General features: G+C 38.8%; 1 protein-coding gene across 5 annotated transcripts in view; it reads left to right on the forward strand.

Annotated features, from left to right (window-relative positions):
- Positions 1 to 25,039, forward strand: part of usp34 (ubiquitin specific peptidase 34) — a 60,064-nt gene that overhangs the window by 31,172 nt on the left and 3,853 nt on the right. Inside the window, exons 33-74 of one of the 5 annotated variants that reach the window (XM_072383637.1) lie at positions 256 to 456; positions 543 to 625; positions 711 to 751; positions 939 to 1,063; positions 1,360 to 1,512; positions 1,838 to 1,942; positions 2,080 to 2,174; positions 2,295 to 2,599; positions 3,701 to 3,864; positions 3,962 to 4,048; positions 4,287 to 4,433; positions 4,668 to 4,724; positions 5,493 to 5,570; positions 5,650 to 5,744; positions 5,828 to 6,000; positions 6,426 to 6,576; positions 6,718 to 6,796; positions 6,878 to 6,931; positions 7,045 to 7,140; positions 7,242 to 7,306; positions 7,397 to 7,472; positions 9,148 to 9,195; positions 9,289 to 9,354; positions 9,567 to 9,647; positions 10,998 to 11,083; positions 11,253 to 11,421; positions 11,667 to 11,741; positions 12,242 to 12,393; positions 12,469 to 12,622; positions 12,719 to 12,763; positions 12,944 to 13,048; positions 13,449 to 13,596; positions 14,066 to 14,370; positions 14,558 to 14,887; positions 19,866 to 20,023; positions 20,122 to 20,200; positions 20,288 to 20,414; positions 21,787 to 21,894; positions 22,060 to 22,164; positions 23,305 to 23,429; positions 23,565 to 23,688; positions 24,624 to 24,703. In XM_072383637.1, coding sequence (XP_072239738.1) covers positions 256 to 456; positions 543 to 625; positions 711 to 751; positions 939 to 1,063; positions 1,360 to 1,512; positions 1,838 to 1,942; positions 2,080 to 2,174; positions 2,295 to 2,599; positions 3,701 to 3,864; positions 3,962 to 4,048; positions 4,287 to 4,433; positions 4,668 to 4,724; positions 5,493 to 5,570; positions 5,650 to 5,744; positions 5,828 to 6,000; positions 6,426 to 6,576; positions 6,718 to 6,796; positions 6,878 to 6,931; positions 7,045 to 7,140; positions 7,242 to 7,306; positions 7,397 to 7,472; positions 9,148 to 9,195; positions 9,289 to 9,354; positions 9,567 to 9,647; positions 10,998 to 11,083; positions 11,253 to 11,421; positions 11,667 to 11,741; positions 12,242 to 12,393; positions 12,469 to 12,622; positions 12,719 to 12,763; positions 12,944 to 13,048; positions 13,449 to 13,596; positions 14,066 to 14,370; positions 14,558 to 14,887; positions 19,866 to 20,023; positions 20,122 to 20,200; positions 20,288 to 20,414; positions 21,787 to 21,894; positions 22,060 to 22,164; positions 23,305 to 23,429; positions 23,565 to 23,688; positions 24,624 to 24,703 — 5,100 coding nt within the window. The remainder of the gene's footprint in view (positions 1 to 255; positions 457 to 542; positions 626 to 710; positions 752 to 938; positions 1,064 to 1,359; positions 1,513 to 1,837; positions 1,943 to 2,079; positions 2,175 to 2,294; positions 2,600 to 3,700; positions 3,865 to 3,961; positions 4,049 to 4,286; positions 4,434 to 4,667; positions 4,725 to 5,492; positions 5,571 to 5,649; positions 5,745 to 5,827; positions 6,001 to 6,425; positions 6,577 to 6,717; positions 6,797 to 6,877; positions 6,932 to 7,044; positions 7,141 to 7,241; positions 7,307 to 7,396; positions 7,473 to 9,147; positions 9,196 to 9,288; positions 9,355 to 9,566; positions 9,648 to 10,997; positions 11,084 to 11,252; positions 11,422 to 11,666; positions 11,742 to 12,241; positions 12,394 to 12,468; positions 12,623 to 12,718; positions 12,764 to 12,943; positions 13,049 to 13,448; positions 13,597 to 14,065; positions 14,371 to 14,557; positions 14,888 to 19,865; positions 20,024 to 20,121; positions 20,201 to 20,287; positions 20,415 to 21,786; positions 21,895 to 22,059; positions 22,165 to 23,304; positions 23,430 to 23,564; positions 23,689 to 24,623; positions 24,704 to 25,039) is intronic. The other 4 variants (XM_072383639.1, XM_072383638.1, XM_072383640.1 and 1 more) reach the window with 4 other exon arrangements.

Genomic DNA, 25,039 nt, shown 5'->3' on the forward strand with positions numbered 1-25,039 from the left:
CAGCCAAATTTAGTTTACACATTTGTAGTGCACATCAGATTGTATTTTGTGAGATTATTGCATTCACAAAATAAGAGCAGTCTGAGATTTGAAAACTTCTTTAAAGATTGAATAGAAATAGTCCAGACTGACATCAGAGGTTTATCATTTTATTTTTATTTTTATTGCTGTGTAAGTACAATTGAACAAATAAACCATGTCAACCACGTCCTAAATGCTGTCTGTTGCTAATCATCCCTGTTTTTTTGTCTATAGTGGCAGCTGGACTGTTTGGCCTGTCTACTGAAGCTGATATGCCAGTTTGCTGTGGACCCCGCTGACCTCGATCTGGCTTACCACGATGTCTTCTCCTGGTCGAGCCTTGCCGATAACCAACGCAAACGGGCTTGGCCAGGCAAATCCCGCAAATCCACTGTGGATCATGGGAAAGGCCTCCACATCCCTCGCCTGACAGAGGTAAATATCCTGTCATTTGCCTGTTTAGGAGCATTATGGCAGATATAGTGTATATCTCTCCCTCACCATCTGCTTTGTCTTTCAAGGTGTTTCTCAGTCTAGTCCAAGGCACCAATCTGATCCAGCGACTCATCAATGTGGCTTACACCTACGACAACCTCGCACACAGGTAATTACATTGGATTTGAAGAAGTGTTCTTTTAAGGAGGCATTCTGAAGAAGGTATAGAAATCATTTATTTTTTCCCCCTACAGAGTTCTTAAGGCTCAGTCTGACCACAGGTCTCGACATGAAGGTAAGAATTTTTTAGATTTAATTTTCTCTGGCAACCTTGTGGAACAGGGCTGTCTTAAAGTCTCTGCCCTACTTCAAAAACTGCAGACACAGTATTTGTCAACCAGAAAGAGTCCTGGTTCTGCAGCAGAAAACAATTAGTCTTAATTTGTACCTGCAACATGATAATGAGGTTTGGTTGCCTGCAGTGACGCACTACTCCATGTGGCTTCTGGTAAGCTGGACTCATTGTTCCTCGGCTGTGAAGTCCAGTCTGGCTGATAGTGACCACCTCCATGACTGGTTAAAGAAACTCACCCTGCTGGTGCCTGAGGTGAGCCATTCCCCATATCCACAATCTGAGTTTGATTTATCCAGGCTAAAAAACAAACAAAACAGAAGCCTGTTTAGATTTGTAAAGCTCAACTTCATATTCAGTGGTGGGCAAAAATGCTGCCTTTTCCACTCATCATTGCTACTAGCAGAGCTTGAGTGTAGGCAAAAACTTTCGTTAAAGAAACAGGAAAAGGACTGAAGAGGAAGTGAAAACGTAATCTCTGTGGGTTAGAACTGAAGCATTGTGTAAGTATAACTGTTTTCAATCGTTTGATTTTTTGCATTTATTTTTAGCCGGCAGTGAGGCACGAGGCATGCAATGGCCTCTACAAGCTCTCTCTGTCTGGTTTGGAGGGAGGAGAGTCTATTAACAGGTCCTTCCTGCTGCTTGCTGCCTCTACGCTGCTCAAATTCCTGCCTGATGCACAGGCCCTCAAACCTCTGAGGGTGGGTCTCTTTTATTTCTCTCTCTTACACACACACACACACACACACACAACAACAACTTGACCTTCAACTCATTATAACGGCTACACTGTTTCTGTATTTCTCATTATTTCAATTTGAGCTTTGCTACTCTAATCTTGTTTATTTGTATGAGACATTGGGATTAAAGCTGGTGAAACTGGGATACACTTGTTTTTAATTCACTTCAACTTCAATACCAAGATTTTATCACCCCCAAAGAAATTCCCCATTAGACTAAGTCTGTACCTTTTCTTTGAATATGAATATAATGAATATGAAATGAATTCATTATGTGTTTTTGCAGATGGAGGACTATGAAGAAGAGCCTCTGCTAAGGACCGGCTGTAAGGAATACTTCTGGCTGCTCTGCAAACTGATAGATAATATCCATGTTAAAGATGCCAGCCAGGTGGGAAGCCAGGTTACAGTACAGCTGATCAACTTGATCAGTCGCTGAGTTTATTGATTTAATTTCTTAAACAGTTTGTTGTATCTTTCTGGTTTTGTATTGAACTGTTGTTAGTGTTGGTCTGTTATAACTCACAGAAGGTCTCTTCCTCTCTGTCGCTGACCGGCTCGATACAGACCACCCTGCTGGACCTCGATGCGCTTGCCCGGCACCTTGCTGACTGCATCAGGAGGTCACATCTTCATCTCTTTGACAGATAAACCAACCTCTGGCAAATTGTAGAGCAAATTGTTCACAGTGTGGTAGTTAACCAACAGCCCAGGACTCATCTCAGTGCTTTTCTTTTCCCCAGTCGAGAGATTTTGGACCAGCGGGATGGGGCCATTGAGGATGATGGGCTGACGGGCCTCCTACGTCTTGCCTCCAGTGTTCTCAAACACAAGCCTCCCTTTAAGTTCTCTCGCGAGGGGCAGGAGTTTCTGCGGGATGCCTACAACCTCCTCTTCCTCCTCCCCAGCTTGGCCGACCGTGCTCAGCCCAAGTGCAAGTCCCATGCTGCCAGAGCCGCAGCCTATGACCTGTTGGTGGAGATGGTGAAGGGCTCAGTGGAAAACTACCGTCTGCTCCACAACTGGGTCATGTCACAGCACATGCAGGGTGAGGTTACTGGCTCATTCACACTTGACAAGTTGATTTAGTGCTTGGTGGAAACTACCTTTAGCAACATTAAGGAAACAAAAAACATTTGTGAACATGTTAAGTTAAGAGCATTACTTTATGGGGTTTTAGAATGGGGGCATTTTGCATTTTAGAATATGAAATACTGTTGTTCACAAATGTAATAAACCTAAATGCTAGCTGCACTATGTGTCAGTAGTCCTTTGAGACAAAGACGACTCAATTGTTAAAGGGGAACTCCGTTTTTTTTAAACTAGACCTTATTTCTGGCATGAAATACGATCATCTACTCACCGAGAACAGTTTGGTGAAAGTCGGCGTCCTTCGAAAGATATATAGACTTAACTATTTGGCAATAGTATGTGTTCGTTCATTCATTCTTCTTAAAGTATTGGTGAAATAAAGACAGATAATGCCTTATTTAGCGGCTGCATCCTCTAAGCCCCGTTCACTCCGTTATATGGATCTCGAGTTATCTAAATATCTTCCGATATCTTCTTTCACCAAACTGTTCTCGGTGAGTAGATAAATGTATTTCATGCCAGAAATAAGGTCCAGGTTTAAAAATACTGGAGTTCCTCTTTAATGTAGATTCTCAGTCATACAGGTCTTGGCAATCCTAAGAGCTTGAATAAGGGCAACTGGACTTCTTTTTGGATCTTAAAGACGTTTCACCTCTCAGCTGAAAGGCTTCCTCCAGAACTGAAGAAGCCTTTCAGCTGAGAGGTGAAACGTCTTTAAGATGTAAGGAGTCTAGTTGCCCTGATACAAGCTCTTAGAAACTGACTCAATTTGAATCAAGTTTGCCCCCACATCAGGCCACAAGTGGGCCTGATGTTGGAGAAACTAGGACAACCTGCTGTAGCTGAACTATGTTGTAGATGTTTTTCTTAAAACAGCAACAATGAGTTTATAGTGGCTTTAAAGCCCTAAAATACAGCAGAATTTGTGAAACACCTCTTTAGATTCATTACAGTGAAGGAGCTTCATGTGAGTTTAGTTTTAGAGATAAATTTGTCACAAGATGCAAAAAGAAAAGCCACTAAGAGTTCAAACTTCCCTCTGATGTTTTCCCTCCAGCTTCTCACGCCCCGTATAAGTGGGACTACTGGCCCCATGATGATGTCCGGGCCGAGTGCCGCTTTGTCGGCCTTACTAACCTTGGAGCAACCTGCTACCTGGCCTCCACCATCCAGCAGCTGTACATGATTCCTGAGGCCCGCCAGGCTGTCTTCACAGCCAAGGTTGGTACCTGAAACACAGACAGCACATTTAGGACATAATTCGTCATTCAAATTCATCATCATTCAAACTCATACCAGAGTGTGGGGTCTCATTCAGTGTGTGTCTGTGTGTGTGCAGTACGCTGAAGACATCAAACACAAAACTACACTTCTGGAGCTTCAGAAGATGTTCACATATCTCATGGTAAGTTACAGTTACACCTACAACTCTACTACAAATCCTCCTATACTTTGTGTTTCATTGATAGTCCCTAAATACCAAAAAATATCTGGTTGTATAGTTTTTGTCAGTAACATTCTGAAAAAAAAAACTGTCTAAACTGGCCTTGTAGCTGAGAACAATAGATGGGAGCGGGACTGACAATATGAGATGGACATGGTGCTGTTTTTGCTGATCCTTCTCTCCATCCATGTATCTTCAGGAGAGTGAAAGGAAAGCCTACAATCCCCGGCCGTTTTGCAAAACCTACACAATGGACAAACAGCCTCTAAACACTGGCGAGCAGAAAGACATGACCGAATTTTTCACAGACCTCATCACGAAGATAGAAGAGATGTCTCTGGAGCTGGTAAACTTTTCAGATTGTCAAATTTAGTGTTCAGGAATTAAATGAAAACACATGCAAAAGAGAGATGTGGACATAGGCAGGAATCTGTGGACATCATAACCAAACAAAGTTCTGGAAAGCCCAGACTGACATAGACTAATAACATGAATAATAACATGTTAAATAGAAATATGACACTTAACCAGAGAGCCTGATTTAAAAAAAAAAAAAAAAATGTTTTGGTTTTTTTTACAGAAAAACACAGTGAAGACTTTGTTTGGAGGCGTGATTACCAACAATGTTGTGTCTCTGGTGAGTTGAAATTGAGTCCTTTGGTTTGAAGTGAGAAATATTGAACTTGGACTGTAGAGGAGCAGAAGGTATGCCAGAAACTGTGAAGCTTATCTTTTGATCATTTCAGCTGTATTTTCTTTGGTTTTACAAAGAAAGTTTTACATTGTTTTCTAATTATTCATATATTTTTTTCTCTGTATTGATTTGTATCTTTATTTTCAGTGTATTTATTTCTACAGTTATTACACTTTGCAAAAAAGTTGCAAGGCACAAAAAAGTCCCTGTCACAATGCCAGGGAAAAGTAGGAAGTGGACATGGTTTTCTGCTGTACTGACAACTTGTTTCACTCACGAGTTTCATCTTGTGTAGTATTTGGTTTGCTCTTTAGAGTGCATACCTTCACATCAGGCCAAAACAAATTGGAATGCAATCTAACTTTGAGATGATTTCATTGCCCTACAGTCGTGTGTGCTTGCTGTGCAGAAATGTGAGGATGGCTTGTGGATACCATTCTCTAAGCTTGTATCATATTTGTACACTCTTTTGTTTTCTGTGTGCTCCCCTTGTTGCAGGTTTTTAAACTAATTAAACCTCTATGTTCATGCTTAGATAAACTCCTCATGATCAATAATCAAAATTGGTTAAAAACTGGTTTGACTGAGCCTTTAAGCATCTCTAAATCTTCAGATCAATTAATTTTCTTGATTTAGTGCAAAGGTTAAAGTAGCTAAATGATTCGTTGCAGATGGTAAATACTTTTTGTCTCTTTTCGGCCCTTCCTGCAGGATTGTGAGCACGTCAGTCAGACTGCAGAGGAGTTTTACACAGTCAGATGCCAAGTGGCAGATATGAAGAACATCTATGTGAGTGTGTGAGATGGAAGTTTCTTCAAAACAGACTTCCAAATCTTGAAATCATGATCCAACTGTTGTCATTCTGCAGGAGTCTCTGGATGAGGTGACCATTAAGGACACTCTGGAGGGTGACAACATGTATACCTGCTCGCAGTGTGGCAAGAAGGTTCGCGCAGAGAAAAGGTGGGAACATTTCCAAACGCCTCGAATCTAAATACAAAATTAGTTCTGTCATCTCTCATTGTGCACTCTTGCTCCCTACACAGAGCTTGTTTCAAGAAATTGCCCCGCATCCTTAGCTTCAACACCATGAGATATACTTTCAACATGGTGACCATGATGAAGGAGAAGGTCAACACACACTTCTCCTTCCCTCTGCGCCTGGACATGACGCCATACACCGAGGACTTCCTAATGGGCAAAGGAGATCGCAAAGAAGGTTCAACCTAACAGACTAAACATATGCAAACTAAGATATAAAATATAAATATAAAAGCACAGACGGACTGGGATTAGAAAAAAGTGGCCCCTGTCTTTGCAACAGACTGACCCTAAGATCCCATCAAAATTTTGAGTTAACAACGTTAAGAATGAAGAGATTGAAGCTTTTCATTACAGATGAAAGGCTCCGCTGTTGTGTGCTGCCAACAACTTAACATGTCTGATACTCTCCATTTGGGGCACAGTTTGCACAAATACAAACATGAAGGCACAGAACATCAGCTTTTTGTTTTGAAAGATTTATTTGTATACATCGGTGTGTTTCTACACGTACATGTGCTGACATACATGTGCGTATATGTACCTTGGCATATATTGGCAACATTGAATTAATTGAATAAAATTATCTTCCCTGTTTTTCAGGTTTTCCGGAAGAGGGAGAGGCAAACATGACGGAGAGCTATGAGTACGACCTGATTGGCGTCACTGTTCACACGGGCACAGCAGATGGCGGCCATTACTACAGCTTTATCAGGGACATTGTCAACCCACATGCCTACAAGAACAACAAGTGGTACGACAGACATGTGTTCTAGTCTAACTCTAAACAGCTTTCAGACCTTCATCGCTCAGAAATGGATGACCAATGCATTGCAACCATTCCAGGTTTCAGTTTCAGGTGTCATTTACGTGGGGTTGTGTGTAAAACTTGCAGGTACCTTTTCAATGATGCAGAGGTGAAACCTTTTGACTCTGCCCAGCTGGCTTCTGAGTGCTTTGGAGGAGAGATGACGGTATGGGCTGAAACCAGATGAAAAATACAGCTACTTTATTTCATGTCTCCACATACTTCAGCCTGTTTATTCATCTTTCAGACTAAAACCTATGACTCTGTAACTGACAAGTTCATGGACTTTTCCTTTGAGAAGGTGAGGAAAATGTCCTAGTTTAATTTAGTATCAGTCTTTGTTCCTATTGGAAAAAAAAAGAAATCCTATATGGGATCTGCATGAAAACATTGAGATGATGATTTGACTTACAGACACACAGTGCCTACATGCTCTTCTACAAGAGAGTGGAGCTGGTGGAGGAAAATGGGAAGGACTTTAGTTTTGATGTTTCTCCTGATCTGCTTGAGGTACCGGAAGTCTATTTTTCCCATGTAAAACAATGGAAGTACATTTCTGTTTACATTTCAGTGTTACACAACCCTGTAATATGAATTCCTGTCGCTTTCAGTGGATTTGGCATGACAACATGCAGTTTCTTCAGGATAAAAACATATTTGAGCACACATACTTTGGGTGAGTGTTACTTTGTCAGAATTCATTCTTAACTTTATGATCACTACTGACTCTTCCATTATTAGATGATTTACCATTGCTTGTTTTCAGGTTCATGTGGCAACTATGTAGCAGCATCCCCAGCAGTCTGCCAGACCCCAAGGTTGTCTCCCTCATGACTGCCAAGGTCAGTCATATTAGAAGTGCAATTGCTTTAATGACAACTTGGGATTTGTATGAAGTGTTCTAGAATTAGATTTTGGAATTTTCCTGGTTTGGAAAGGAAGACGGTGCTTTTCTTTCACCCTTCCCACTGTGGTCAAACATTTGTCCGAAAACTAGATTTCCAACCACAACAGCATGCATTGATGACAGTGCACTGATAGCTTTGCAGCACATCTACCAGCTCCATTTTTAAGGCAGAAATCAACTCATTTATGAAGTCCAGCAAATTTAGAAAAGTTGAAAAAGTGAGTCTATGAAATCAAACAGTACTTTCATTGATTTGCAGTTTTTAAGCATGGAAATGTGTATAACAAGGTAGGTGTAATAAACAAGTCAGAGGCATGTAGTTTTATGGTTCACAAACTTCTTTAGTGTTGCTTTAAATGAATCAGGATTGATACATTCTGTTACTGGCCTCTTTATAGCAAAGTTATTTATTTCTTTAGTTATTGTTAATGCAGTTAAGGTGGAAAATATGAACTAGTGTTGCCATAACGTTGGCTCCTAAATGTTGTACTTCTGCTGGAAACAGGACTCCCTTTTTTTGTTAATGGCCTGCAGCCAAACTGTTACCTGTGTTGTAGTGAGTGTGCTCTGGAGCCGACTCATCAAAACCAATGCAAGAAATCTGACGTGTTACAGACACACAAGCAGTCTTTGGAGCCTGCCACATGGCTCTGCAGAGAGTCCTTTATGTCAGAAGTTAATGTTTGAAAAACATATTTATTGATTGATTTAAGTGTGGTAAATTGGTTTATTTCTTATTGGTTGCTTTCTCTTTATGATTCATTGCTGCTCTCTGTCTGGTCCCTCAAAAAAAAAATAATTAATTTGATGCATTACCTATCTTCTAATGTCTTTCTAAATGATAGTAATTAAAATTAAGGCTGGGCACATTAACGCGTTATTTTTGCGTTAACTAATGAATTCATTATCGCGACAATTATTCGTCTCTCATTAACGCAGTTTTATCATTTATCATTTATTATTGTAAATGTCTGTTTCTCACTGGCTTTTATTTTGAAAAAGTTCATTGTGAGCGAGCCTAGTATGTTGCTTTCTGCTGCAGCGCTCACAGCAAACAGTCATAAAAGAAAAGAATGACGGATGAAGTGGACTAAACAAACATGGAGAAGGTTACGGAACTTTTACACGACCATTTTCATTTCAAAGTTCTTCCAGACGACGCGGTCGACAGAGCCAAAGTTTATTTGGAAGCACTGCAACGTTGAATTGTCTTATCACCGGAGTACTTCGATCAAATGACTGTACAGTTCCAATAAAAGTGTGTTATATGCTGTGATTAATCACAGCAAATCATGCAATTAATGCTATTAAAGAATTTAATATTTGCCCAGCCCTTATTAAAATATTGATATGTTTTTAATATAATTTTAAGAGTTTGCTGGAATTAACTAGAAATGTATTTAAAATGTATATGCCTCTTCCTGCACTGTGGCCTATACTAGCTTTGCATGAAATGGCATCTCAGAGTTTAACTCCAAGCAGTTCTGGTTTGGAATGATGATCGGTGCCGTTGGGTTTTCTTTACATTTTTTTACCTATTGGTTGGTTAAAATCCAGTATGATATAGAATGATATAGAAGTATTTTCATGTGTTTTCTTTCATTTTACAGCTCAGCACATCTTTTGTTCTTGAGACTTTCATTCACTCTAAAGAAAAGGTAATGTGCACTCATGCTTTGTTGTTAATCAGCTGAGGCAGTGATTCAAGAAAAACTGACTTATTTGTATCCTTCCTGATCTGCTCCCTCCAGCCCACCATGTTGCAGTGGATTGAACTTCTGACCAAGCAGTTTAACAACAGCCAGGCTGCCTGCGAGGTTTGAGCTTAGAATACGTTTTCCTCCTGTCTTCCAGAGTTCTGTTATTCTAATTGTCTGCACATCATATATATTGTAAATTATTTTGTTCATTCTACATAGTCAGTACTTTTAATCAATGTAAACGGTGAGTTTACCGAGTGTACACGTGCTTCTTCTACAGGTTGCCTGCAAGATCTATAATTTCATGTTTTTTTTTCTTTCTGTTTTAGTGGTTTTTGGATCGGATGGCTGATGACAACTGGTGGCCTATGCAGATCCTCATAAAATGCCCCAATCAAATTGTCAGACAGGTCAGTTAGTTATAATTCCTGTGCAAAAACCTAACAAACAAAAATGAAAAATACACAACCGTGCCCAAAGCACACATCAAACAACATGCCAGAGAGTAAACATTATAAACAGCGTAAGACAGCATGACAGCTTATACGAAGCTATATATACAGTATTGTATGTTTAGATAACTAGGTTGTGACAAGAGATGTCAGTGAAAATGAAAAACACAGGAATTATTTGACCATGTTTATTTTGCCATCACATTCTTTGTCAGTGTCAAACTATAATTAATTTAGAGTAAAAGGAATTTTGCTCTTAAATGACTGTACATTCTGTTGCTAAACCTATGGCATGCAAGCCTTACCTGGAACAACACTTTTTTATTATTGTGAAAAAGTTCCACAGAGAAGTGTTGATAGCTGCAGTCTTTAGCTTTTCATGTTTCACTTGTTGGAGCACCATTAGCATCTAAGCTCACGCATAGCATATTACCTGGCTGTAGTGGTAGGGATGCAATAGTAGCTGCTGTTTGTCAAAACAAAAAAGCCTAAATCAAAATGATAACTAGAAAAACTGTTCCTGTGGAACAGCAGTGAGAATGCTGATAAGCTTAATGTGGATACCTGACAATGCTAAAAAACACTTTCAGGAAGGAATTTGAAGCTGAAATGACAATAGTGGAATGATTTGAAGCTATTGGAAGAACTGAAGAATTGATTAAAGAGTTGAAAAAATGAAGAAGCCTCAGCAGTAAAAGGTGGAGGGTTAAAAACAACAGAGGGAGAAGAAGAAAAGAAGGCAAATGCAAACCAAAAGTTTCTCTTGCTTCGAGGCTCATAGCAGAAATTCTGTAAATATCAGCTCTTTGGTAGTAACATCGGCTGAAAGAGGACACATTTTCCTACATTTTAAGGTAAATTTTGTGTCTGTAAGTTAAACTGTATGAAAGGTAGAGGAATTTGTTTGAAAAAATGTAGTTGAATATCAGAAAAAGCTGAAAGTTATCAGTGCTCACTCTATTGACTGCTCATTCATAAAAATCAAGAAAGAGCAAAATTGAAAAAGCTGAACAATTTGGTAATAGCTGAATGTTTTGTGACCCGTTTAAAGTTTGAATGGTGTCTCTAGCTGAAAATATGCAGAAGCGTTTGGGTTGGAAAGAGGAATAAGTTTCTGAAGAGTTGAAAGCACTTTCCATTCATTTGAATGATGAGAAAATTTGAATAAAAGTTGAATATTTTACAGCGATCTCACAATTCATACAATTGATTCCTTGACTATTAGAGTTGTTGGAAGTCGTTGCCCCTCACTAGTTGTGGCATGACTTAGCATCTCATATCAAAATACTGTTTATACCTGTTTTCCAGATGTTCCAGAGATTGTGTATTCATGTGATCCAGAGGCTACGACCAGTTCATGCTCACCTCTACCTGCAGCCTGGCATGGAGGATGGGTATGACTCACCTAAATGCTTAACCTTTAAAATCAGATCCATACATAAGCTGTGTAGCTCCACATTACCAAGAGACTGAAAGTTTTTGGAGTGTGAATTTATGAGAGCAGTTTTTGTTGAGGATGTGTCAAAGGGGATTCACCCTCAGAGCATCTCTCTTTGTATTCAGCTCCGATGACATGGATGGTCCTGTGGAGGATATTGGAAGCCGCTCCTGTGTCACTCGCTTTGTTAAGACTCTCCTGTCCATCATGGAGCATGGCGTCAAGCCACACAGCAAACACTTGACTGAGTACTTTGCTTTTCTCTATGAGTTTGCCAAGATGGGAGAGGAGGAGGTAGGTCTGAACAAAATATTAGTTTGTCCACTAAACCAAAGGTCTGATTTGATTTGATATTTATGACTGTCAGCTTAATAAAGCCACTTTTGACTTAGTATCTGCACATGTGAATTGGGAATAGACAAAGGACTGAATACATTTGGAAAAGTAATTGATTGTGATGGTAATCAGAAATGTACAACAAGAGATGCTGGATCCTGTGATACATCACTAACACTCCACTTTTTTGCCTTTGACCACAGAGTCAGTTCTTGTTGTCACTGCAAGCCATCTCTATCATGGTGCACTTCTACATGGGAACCAAAGGCCCTGAGAATGTAAGTTTACACCCAGATTGTTTTTTTTTTGTTTTTCTTTAATTTTTTCAGCATCTATTTAAGGTGAAACTACAGGTGCCAAAACAGGTCAGAAGGGTCAAAACTAGTAGGTATCGCCATTAATCTTTCCACCCATAGAAATGTCATACTTGGTGTACTGGCTCATGATGCCTTCCTGAGCACCCATAGGCTTGCCTGCTATGTTGCTAGCATTCAAGTAATTTAACTTGAATGTCCTAAAGTTTTACACATGAGATTTAGTCTTATTTACCTTAGTCACCTAAAGGGTCCAGTTTACCACTCAGAGGAAAAGTATGTGCTGCAAGAATAGAATAGATTGCATAAGACAAATACTAAATGAAATGTAACTTACTACTTATGTGTTTCTGGCAAGTTGTTGAGATTGAGTATAGGTATTTCAACACAGCTGCGTAACCTTGTGCAGTGTGTAACCCGATGCGCAGCACCATTCCTGGTCACAGTTAAATGCCCTCCCTTAGCCACAGGTGGAGGTACTGTCAGAGGAAGAGGCAGAGGAGGACGATGAAGAGGAAGACATCTTGTCTCTGGCGGAGGAGAAATATCGTCCTGCAGCTCTGGAGAAGATGATTGCACTCATTGCTCTGCTGGTGGAACAGTCTCGCTCTGAGAGGTACAGGACGCAGATTTTATGGGACAGATGTTCTCTCATTCCAGCAGAATGACCTACAGTGCCTCTTGTTTCCAGACACCTGACGCTGTCCCAGAGCGACATGGCAGCACTGACGGGGGGAAAGGGTTTCCCCTTCCTCTTTCAGCACATCAGAGATGGCATCAACATCAGACAGAGCTGCAACCTCATCTTCAGCCTCTGTCGCTATAACAACCGACTAGCTGAACATGTGGGTCGATGGAAATTTGATTAGCATTAGCAGCAATGAGTCCAAACATTTATTTTCCAATTTTAATGTGGAATCGACTTTGTGCCCTCTGCATAGATTGTGTCGATGCTCTTCACCTCCATCGCTAAGCTCACTCCTGAGGTAAGCAGCATGAAAGTGAAACTTTTTTTGTAGCACAGTAAACTCTACACAACTGCTCCTCTGCGAGCTCTCAATCTATTTTCACGTTATTCAGCATAAATATTTTAGGCTGTAAGATTATTTTTAGAGAAAAAAGCCATTTTTAAACATTTTCATGTTTTCTGTTATTTCGTCACTCAGGCTGCTAATCCTTTCTTCAAGTTGCTGACAATGTTGATGGAGTTTGCGGGTGGACCTCCAGGGATGCCTTCTTTTGCCTCTTATATCCTCCAGAGGATTTGGGAGGTAAATAGAGCCGGTCACAGAAATTCAAATGAAATCAAAACATTTAATCACGTACTTTTAATTAGTTTGATTCATCCATTCATCCATCCATCCACCCAGGTCACATTTTATTTGATTGAATTTATTATTTGAAATTATAGTTGCATACATCTGGGAAGCACAAAGAATGGCTATAATTTGTGCTGGGTTCCTCATACTTTGATACCATGTCAAATTTGATTGTGAGAGATGACTCAAATTTTAAAGATTTTTAAGAGACCTTAAAAACGTTAAAGATTTTTAAAGAGACATGGACAGCAGATTAATAAAGACACCATAAAAAATATAAACTTGCTAACTGATGTGTCCATGAAGCGTTTCTGAAGTCATTTTGAAATACTTCCTGTGTGCTTGGCTGTAGGTGATTGAGTACAATCCATCCCAGTGTCTGGATTGGCTGGCTGTCCAAACTCCCAGGAACAAATTGGCCCACAGCTGGGTGCTGCAGAACATGGAGAATTGGGTGGAACGCTTCCTGCTAGCCCACAATTACCCACGAGTCCGCACATGTGAGAGCCTCAACACACGACGCAGCCTGTAACAAAATAAAGAATACATTTCTCTTTTGCTGAACATTTCTTTGATTTGGAGTAAAACCAAGTACAAATGTAAAATGTATGTGAGAACCTTTCTGACCATTCAAACATAGCCCGAGTTTCTGCTGTGGCCAACACAAAGTAAACAGTGATTTACAAAATTCATAAAACATAAATAGAGATGTTTCACATTTTTGTACAACTACTCAAACTCGGCCAAGAAACAAAAAAGATTAAATGAATCTGTTCGATCATGTACTCTTTAGTTATTATACACATGTCATGTGGAGTCAACATAAATGAAACATCTTTTAGCTTAAAGGTGTGTGTAAAAGACATCATGACAACTAATTTGACACATTGAAGGCGATCTGAGATTTGTTTGTTTTTTATCTTTTGGAAAAACCTTCTCAAATGTAACCTAATCAGTTTCTCCTTTCAGCCGCGGCATACCTCTTGGTGTCCCTCATCCCCAGTAACTCCTTCCGCCAGATGTTTCGTTCCACACGCTCCCTCCACCTGCCGACTCGCGATTTGCCGTTGTCACCTGACACAACCGTGGTCCTTCACCAAGTCTACAATTTGCTACTGGGGCTGCTGGGCCGTGCAAAGCTGTACGTAGATGCCAGTGTTCACGGCACCACCAAACTAGTGCAGTATTTCAGCTTCATGACCTACTGTCTCATCTCTAAGACTGAGAAACTCATGTTCTCTGGGTACTTCATGGACCTCTGGAACCTTTTCCAGGTATCTTTATTTTTCTGGACTGTCCTCGTTTTCAAGATTGTATGATGATTACTTTGGGTTTGTGGAGAGTTGGTCAGAAAGAATATTAATTCTGAATGAATTTTAAAAAACTGTTAATTAATTCTCATATTCTGTTTGTTTATGATGGATGTTTTCCTGTTGCTTATGTTGGTCCTTCTATTTTCAGCCCAAACTATCAGAGCCCGCCATCGCTACTAACCACAACAAGCAAGCGCTGTTGTCTTTCTGGTACAATGTGTGTGTGGACTGTCCTGAGAACATCAGACTGGTGGTGCAGAACCCAGTTGTGACCAAAAACATTGCCTTCAACTACATCCTGGCTGATCATGATGACCAGGAGGTGGTACTTTTCAATCGTGGCATGCTTCCAGCCTACTACGGCATCCTGCGCATGTGCTGTGAGCAGGCACCTGCCTTTACCCGCCAGCTGGCGTCACACCAGAATATCCAGTGGGCCTTTAAGAATCTTACACCACATGCCAGCCAGTATCCAGGGGTAAGTGGACAATCAGACCTTCAGCAGAGATGTTTTTGTCATAGTTACGCTGATAAGGAAACATTAGACACTGCATAGCCTGGATGATCTGGACATAGCATTTTGGCAATATTTTTTCTTTGCTGTCTTATTTTTAGTTCTTTGCAATTCTTATTCAATGAAATTAAATTTATGTGTATAGTGTCAGTTAACAGCAAACATCATCTCAGAGTCACTTCTAAGACAAAGCTGACAAGTTATATACTAGTTGCTTATCAATAGCAATAACAAAACTAATGCTTCATCTGTTAACCTGGATTGACCCAGCTGGTTGAGGCGGATGGCCACCCTTCCTGGTTCTGGTTCTGCCAGAGGTTTCTTCCTGTTAAAAGGGAGTCCTTCCTTTCTAGTTGCCTCATGCACGCTCAGGACGGGAGATTAGACTGAAGACAAGTTTCGGTGCAATCTGTTGGTTTCCTTAGCTAGGCCATTTTTTGAATTGGCTCTATATGAATGAATTTAATTATTTTGAAATGAATTAATTGGATTTCATTGGATTATGTTGTTGTTTTTCAGCAGTAGAATCCTATCTGATGTTTGTAGTTGTTCTGTGTCTAGCTCGCATGCTTGATCTAATTTCCTCACTTCCTCCCATAGCGGTGTCTTGGGTATCTTCATGTTATGTGCCACACAGTAATGGCAAAAGTCTTTCTTTTTGCTGTCTTTATCATAGTAAGTGTATTGTTTAGTTGCTGTTGTATAACGTGGTGCCATAACGCAAAATGGTGTTTGTGAACCATGATATCTTAGCCCTGAGGTGGCCCAGGGTAGTTTTAGACCTGGGAATTTGCATAACTAAAGTCATAATGTAGTTTTAAGCTCTCAGTCTTCTTTAGTGTTGCTTTAACAGGAAGATATCTCGAACAAAAGCAGACTCAGGAAGAGCAACCATGTGCCTCTGCAAGTGAAAAGGTGATAGGACAGAGACATCAACAAGGGACACATGCTTTGACAGAAAAAAAAAGAGGCACAAGTTCATGACAGCAAAAACAGCATATATATACATACATACATATGTGGCAAGGAGTGAGGTAATATAAAGAATTGTCCTGTCGACAACGCCAAATGTGGCAAGGAGCGGGGTAGTAGAAGGCTCAGTAAGAGCCTCAGTGGGAAGCATACTACGGGGCGCGTGTGTCCCTCCTCCTTAACCTGGGATGCAACACTACAAACAAAAGAAACCACTACAACCACACTTGAAGTGCCCCAGTGTCTACTTGCATGCAAAATGGGAAGTGAGGTCCTCACCACGGTGCCTAGCCTCCCACCTGATGACAATCAGGCCACACTGAAGCTCAAAGGAACAACAAACAAAGAGGGTTAACAAAACCGGCAACTTAATCCATAAAACAATATTACAATTGTGAATGGGACAAAAATATACTCAAACTAACCAAACCGAATAAACAAAGAACTACACAAAACAGAACAGTACAAAGGGAAACAAACCAAAACTGTATAAAAGAACTGCAGCAAGTAAACCACCTTGATCAGGTAACGGCACCAGCTCAGCAAAAGGCTGAATGGAGCCATTTTGAGCCTTTATATAGTCACCCCGCACAACATGGGGAGGAGCTAAGGGAGGTGCTAAAGAGGTGGCTACCTGAGTTGCATGATGTATATACATACATACATGAATACATACATGCATACATGAATACATACATGCATACATGAATACATACATACATACATGCATACATGCATACATACTTACATACATGCATACATACTTACATACACGCATACATACATGCATACATACATACATACATACATACATGCATACATGCATACATATATACATACATACATACATACATACATACATGCATACATGCATACATACATACATACATGCATACATGCATAGATACATACATACATGCATACATGCATACATGCATGCATACATGCATACATACATGCATACATGCATACATACATACATACATACATACATGAATACATACATACATGAATACATACATACATGCATATATGCATACATATATACATACATGCATACATGAATACATACATGCATACATACATGCATACATACATGCATACATACATGCATACATGAATACATGCATATATGCATACATACATGAATACATACATGAATACATGCATACATACATACATGCATACATGCATACATGCATACATACATGAATACATGCATACATACATACATACATTTATGCATACATGAATACATACATGCATACATACATACATACATACATACATGAATACATACATGCATACATACATACATACATGAATACATACATATATACATGAATACATACATGCATATATGAATACATACATGAATACATACATGAATACATACATGAATACATACATGAATACATACATGCATACATACATGCATACATGAATACATACATACATGCATACATACATGCATACATACATACATGCATACATGAATACATGCATACATGCATACATACATGCATGCATACATACATGCATACATACATACATGCATACATACATACATACATGCATACATACATACATACATACATACATGAATACATACATGCATACATACATGCATACATGAATACATACATGCATACATACATACATACATACATGAATACATACATATATACATGAATACATACATGCATATATGAATACATACATGAATACATACATGAATACATACATGAATACATACATGAATACATACATGCATACCTGCATACATGCATACATGCATACATACATGCATACATGCATACATACATCCATACATACATGCATACATACATACATACATGCATACATGCATACATACATGCATATATGCATACATATATACATACATGCATACATGAATACATACATGCATACATACATGCATACATGAATACATGAATACATACATGAATACATACATGAATACATACATGCATACATGAATACATACATGCATACATGCATACATACATACATACATATATACATGAATACATACATGAATACATACATGAATACATACATGCATACATACATGCATACATACATGCATACATGCATACATACATACATACATATATACATAAATACATACATGAATACATACATGCATACATACATGCATACATGCATACATGCATACATGCATACATACACGCATACATACATACATACATATATACATAAATACATACATGAATACATACATGCATACATGCATACATGCATACATACATTTATGCATACATGAATACATACATGCATACATACATACATACATACATGAATACATACATGCATACATACATGCATACATGAATACATACATGAATATTTACATACATTTATGCATACATGAATATTTACATGAATACATACATACATACATGAATACATACATGCATACATACATGCATACATTTATGCATACATGAATACATACATGAATATTTACATGAATACATGCATACATACATACATGCATACATGAATACATACATGCATACATACATACATTTATACATGCATACATACATTTATACATGCATACATGCATGAATACATACATACATGCATACATGAATACATACATACATACATATATACATAAATACATACATGAATACATACATGCATACATACATGCATACATGCATACATGCATACATACACGCATACATACATACATACATACATACATATATACATGAATACATACATGCATACATGAATACATACATGCATACATGCATACATGCATACATGCATACATACATACATACATATATACATGAATACATACATGCATACATACATGCATACATACATGCATACATACATGCATACATGCATACATACATACATACACGCATACATACATACATACATATATACATAAATACATACATGAATACATACATGCATACATACATGCATACATGCATACATGCATACATACACGCATACATACATACATACATAAATACATAAATACATACATGCATACATACATGCATACATACATGCATACATGCATACATGCATACATGCATACATACATACATACATTTATGCATACATGAATACATACATGCATACATACATACATACATACATGAATACATACATGCATACATACATGCATACATGAATACATACATGAATATTTACATACATTTATGCATACATGAATATTTACATGAATACATACATACATACATGAATACATACATGCATACATACATGCATACATTTATGCATACATGAATACATACATGCATACATACATACATTTATACATGCATACATACATTTATACATGCATACATGCATGAATACATACATGCATGCATACATGAATACATACATGCATACATGCATACATACATACATGCATACATACATACATACATACATGCATACATACATACATGCATACATACATACATACATGCATACATACATGCATACATGCATACATGAATACATGAATACATGCATACATGCATACATGCATACATACATGCATACATACATGCATGCATACATACATACATGCATACATGAATACATACATACATGCATACATACATGAATACATACATACATGCATACATACATGCATACATACATACATGAATACATACATGAATACATGCATTGGCATCCCAAACCCATACTAGGAGCTGTTGTAAAAAGAGAGGGCCCCAATAACTGAAGGCACCGCCTCCCATTCTACTTTTGACATTTTGGTGATTTTACTAATGTGAAAGAAGGTAGTCCTGGGAACCTGTTAAATATACCAGTTAAAGGACATACACGAGTCAATAATAGCACCAAGAGTCCTCACAATAGTACTGGAAGCTTCGGTAACACGCTGCATGTGTTTGTGCGTATGCACTGTTCCTTGCAGGCGGTGGAGGAGCTGTTCAACTTGATGCAGCTGTTTGTCGCACAGCGAGCTGACACCAGAGAGGAAGAGGTGGAAGACATCAAACAGTTTAAGAAGACAACCATCAGTTGCTACCTGCGCTGCCTGGATGGTCGCTCATGCTGGACCACTCTCATCAGGTCAGCACACACACAAAGACACAGATTCTCATCTGAAAAATTAAATCACCAAGGTTTTTTTTTTCCTAAATCCTGCTCTTGTCTGCTCTTCCTTGCAGTGCCTTTAGAGTTCTGCTGGAGAATGATGAGGACCGACTACTTGTGGTGTTCAGCAGAGGACTCATCCTCATGACTGAAGTATGATCAGGATCAACTCTTTACATCAAACCAGAAAATCTTGAATGAAAATGTACCTTTTCTAATAGTCTCTGTCTGGCCCCGCAGTCCTTCAACACACTGCATATGATGTACCATGAAGCAACGGCATGTCATGTCACTGGAGACCTGGTGGAGCTGCTCTCCATTTTCTTGTCTGTCCTCAAGGCCACCAGGCCGTACCTGCAGCGAAAAGGTCAGATTACCTTACTGATGTCTAAAAATGATAGTATTTAAACAGAATAAAAAATGTATGGTTTTAAAAGGATATGATTTATAGCTGACTGGTAGATTTAGTTTATTACTTTAGCTTCACTTGACCCATGTGTTGTTCATGATTATGCAACTATCAGCCACAGCATCCACACCACCTGTCTGCCATTATGTCGGATTCTCTCATGCTGCCTTTGTGAACTACTGTCTTCCTTTGTTTACTCTGAACAAACTTCAACATTCCAGATCATTTAGGAAGACCAGCAACCAATCACACCCTGGTGTGATCCATTTTTCTGTTTAAAGCATGCCGCTTTCATTGAGATACTGTATCTTTGAATTATCGTGTGACATTAAACTCTAAACAACACAACTTTAACACATTAATTGGTCCCTCAGATGAGGTTTATACACATAACTATGAATCCCATGAGAACCCTGCTTGGATGGGTTGCTTTCATGTGAAAGGAAAGTATGCATTCTTTCAGTTGTAAAGTTTTACATATCAGGACATGATAAACAATCATTATGTCATTACTAGGCCTTAGACTGGTAGATACTGTATAATCTGACAGCAATGAACAACAACCTCCACCCTATCTTACAGAACTTGCTTTAAAAGCAGTCAACGGTATTCTGTATGATGATGTGAGTTTCACACATCACTGCAACACCTATATTCTTTTCTTTTTAAGTCGTTATGTTGTAGATTTAGTGGTGTGCTTGGCATTGTTGTCCTGTTAACCAACCCAATTTCGATGGAGCAGATGACCTCACACCGGACTTCAGCATACTGTGGTACACAGAGGGGTCCGTTGTCAACTCAGTGACTGACAAAACATTTCAGCACTAACAGTGAGAGCTTCTAAGAGGGGTGATTAATATGGACAGACATATCCATGTTGTTCCAGAACTCTTGTAGTTTATTCAAATGAAACATTGCAAACATAAGCCATGCTGCCACGCCCTTTTAGAGAGATGGGCTTTTCTCCTGATTGTCCTTCTGTTCAAACCATGGTTGTTCAGTTTCTTTCTTTTTCAAAAATTCTCACATTTAACATGCTAACTGAGGTCTGTATAGTTTGATGTAGTTCTTCGGTTATTTGCAGCTCCTCTTAGGGTTGCACAGTGTGATCTTGAGGCACTTGCTGGCACATCCATTCCTGAGATGATTGGTGACAGTCTTGAATGTTTTCTTTTTGTGAATAATCTTCATCACTGTAGAATGGATTCCATGTTGTATGGAAGTGAGCTAAATTAGCTTGAGTGTTGATCAGCATCAGTTGCTTCAGTAGTGCACGCAGGCATGTTTTCTTTTTTGTGCTGAGCAAGTGTCTCTTTCTCTTGTTACTCAGATGTGAAGCAGGCTCTGATCCAGTGGCAGGAGCGGATTGACTTTGCACACAAGCTGCTCACACTCTTGAACTCCTACAGCCCTCCTGAGCTGCGCAATGCCTGCTTAGGTAATGTTCTTCTTTAATCCCTTTCTTTATGTGGCTGAGTGCAGTGCCTAAAGTCAACTCCATATAAACCAGAATTTACATTCTTTGAGCACTTTTCATGATTACCGAAATCAAAGCCAGCAGATTTAGAAACAATTGTGTCATTTGTTGCTCTTCTTATTGTAGATGTCCTGAAGGAACTCGTGCTGCTGAGTCCACATGACTTCCTGCACACCCTCGTCCCTTTCTTACAGCACAACCACTGCACGTACCATCACAGCAACATCCCGAGTAAGTGTCCACCTCCTGGCTTTCTTCCGTTTGGTACATTCAAATGAATAGATTTGAACTTTCAGCTTTTCAGTTTTTCTAATTTTCTTTTAGAAGAATACTAAATATATGTTGAAACTGAAAATCAAGTTCTGATCTTGAAGTTTGGAAGAAAAAAAAGAATTTGACACATTTTGGAGATTTTTCTCTGACATTTTATGTTTTCCGATTCAGATCAGATTCTTTTGAGATTTTATTTTTCACCCGCAGATTTATTTGGTTGGGCTAAAAGGGAATCTCCCGGTTATATTACATCTGGGATTGCCTCATGGGAACCACAATTATTTATAAGACACCACCCATACTCAGTTTAAGTTATTGGTTGTGAAAATAAATTCTTCAGAGGATTCAAATCACCTCATGTCACTTATGTCTGAGAGTAGAAATGTTGCTTTTCTTTTGCAAAATGTGGCGCCTCAGTGCTGGATCAGGCGTGACATAACCTTGTTCATGATAAGCAACGAGCTTACATCCAGCCCGTGGCAGGACATCTTAATAAAAAAATTCTGCTTTTTGATACGTTAGAATTAAGGTTTTCAAACAACAAGGTGAATTTAGTTTTCTGCTTATGAATCGGGAGCGGTTTTGTATATACACAAAAAGTACTATAACCCCAAAGATTTGAAAGTGGATTTTGATGTTAAACCTCGTTTATGAATAATCTAAGCTATGTTTTGGAATAAAGAAGTGTATTAACAGGCTAATTATTTGAATGCCTATCTTGTGAAAGATTATTTTGTGGTACTGACAGTGGGCCTATTCCAGTTAGTGATTATCTTGGCTTTTGCAGCCCGATTGCTCTTATGGAGTACAAATTATGACGGCCATTTTCTTCTGGATTTACATTTTCTTTGTTGAATAAATAAGAAGTAGGATTTTGCCTTTGACATAGTGTTTTTGTTCTTTTGATGTGTAACTTCTATGATGTACTTGTTTAAACTTGTTTAAATTAAATTTTCATAAATATACTTTTGTACACAGTGGCTAATAGTCTGAAGAAGGAAGGAAGGCTTAAGGACAAAAGCTCTTTCATGCTGGGAGTGATGCATTCTTTTTCTTGGATAGCATTAATGACATCCTTATTCATCCATCTGTCCATAGTGTCATTTGGCCCCTACTTGCCATGCAGAGAAAACATCAAGCTGATGGGAGCAAAGAATAACATCCGACCTCCGAGACCAGAGCTCAACATGTGTCTGCTGCCCTCCTTGGTGGAGAGCAGCAAGGTACACATTATCTGTTAAAACAGAATCTTTTATGTATTGTCAATGGAGAGGCACTCTTCTAAGCAGTGGTCAACACATAAAACCCTAAAAAGAGCTTGATGTTGGTAGTGAACTGGATTTGTGTGTTTCTCTCAGGGTAAAGACGAGGTGTACGACAGGATGCTCCTCGACTACTTCCTATCTTACCATCAGTTCATTCACTTGCTGTGCCACGTTGCCATCAACTGCGAGAAGTTTACTGACACACTTGTCAAATTAAGTATGTTTTAGAAAGTTGTCCAAAATGATGCCTGCAAACATAAGCCCTTTTCACACATGAGATGCGTAACATGAACAGCTTTATAAACAATCTGCAAAAGCAGCATCTTTCAGACATTAGTCACTCTTTGTTTACTCTTCCGGGGTAGGCATGTCTATGAAAGTGACAGAAAGAACCACAATGCGTGTGTCACAGTTTACAAGGCTATGATATAACAGTTTTCGTCATGAAAAGTGTCCCAAGTTTGCGCAGTTCTTGTGTGAAATAAAGAGGTGGTGGATGGAAGCAGCTGAATGTTTAAGTTTGATTAACAGTCAGCGACACACCGTAACTACTGTACTATAGAGTAACGGTGTAGCTCTCATCAACTTAAGGAAAATGTGATGTTTACTTCACCTGAGGACATCTCTCCACACAGTCATTATTGCTCTGTAAACAAGAAACTGTACCACAAAATACTCTAAAATCTTCTAGAGTTTGTTTAATTTTGCATGATCAATTTTCATCAAGCAGGTGAAATAATGATATATGGTCAGAGAGTAGAAGCTTCAGGTGCACTTTTGTGTCATTCACTTGACTAATAACTGTAGATAAAACCATGGCAGAGGAGTGTTAGAACGCTGCTGTTATTTAATCTTTTCTGATTGCGCTGAACAGCTGATATGTCAAATTAACCCACCTCTGTTGTGCATACCATTCCACAGATGTGGCTGAGTTGAAAGTGATATGGAGGTTTTTAGGTCTGACCTAGTCAGTTTTCCTTCTCAAAATGTTACATAGAAGCACCAGAGTGGGTAATTAACCATGACACCCACACAGTCAATCGCCACCATGTTTGAAAAGGGCTACACTGATTTATATGAATATCTATCCATCTCTTAATTCTGTATTTTCTTTGTTATTTTGTTTACATATTATAACACTGTCCCTCTCAGGTGTTTTAATAGCATATGAAGGACTTCCTCTTCATCTTGCTCTCTTCCCCAAACTGTGGATGGAGCTCTGTCAGTCTCAGGTACGTCCTGAGTTTTGCTCTGTTTGTCCGCTCATTTACTATAAGCATTGAAATTGTGCTGAGATATATACAGGTGTAATCCAGCCATCTTTATGGATTCCATGCCCTTTAATCCATTACTTTCTGATGCCACATACAGTGGGGAAAGTAAGTATTTGATGCATTGCCAATTTTGCACGTTTTCCCACTTACAAAGAATGGAGGGGTTTGTAATTTTCATCATAGGTACACTTTAGCTGTGAGAGACAAAATCAAAAAAAAAAAAATCCAGGATATCACATGCATTTTATTGCAGAAAATAAGTATTTGATACAATAGAAAAATAGAACCTAATAT

This window comes from Leuresthes tenuis, unplaced genomic scaffold (genome assembly GCF_036924035.1).
Source record: "Leuresthes tenuis unplaced genomic scaffold, fLeuTen1.0.hap1 SCAF_4, whole genome shotgun sequence".
In the NCBI taxonomy this organism is placed as follows: domain Eukaryota; kingdom Metazoa; phylum Chordata; class Actinopteri; order Atheriniformes; family Atherinopsidae; genus Leuresthes; species Leuresthes tenuis.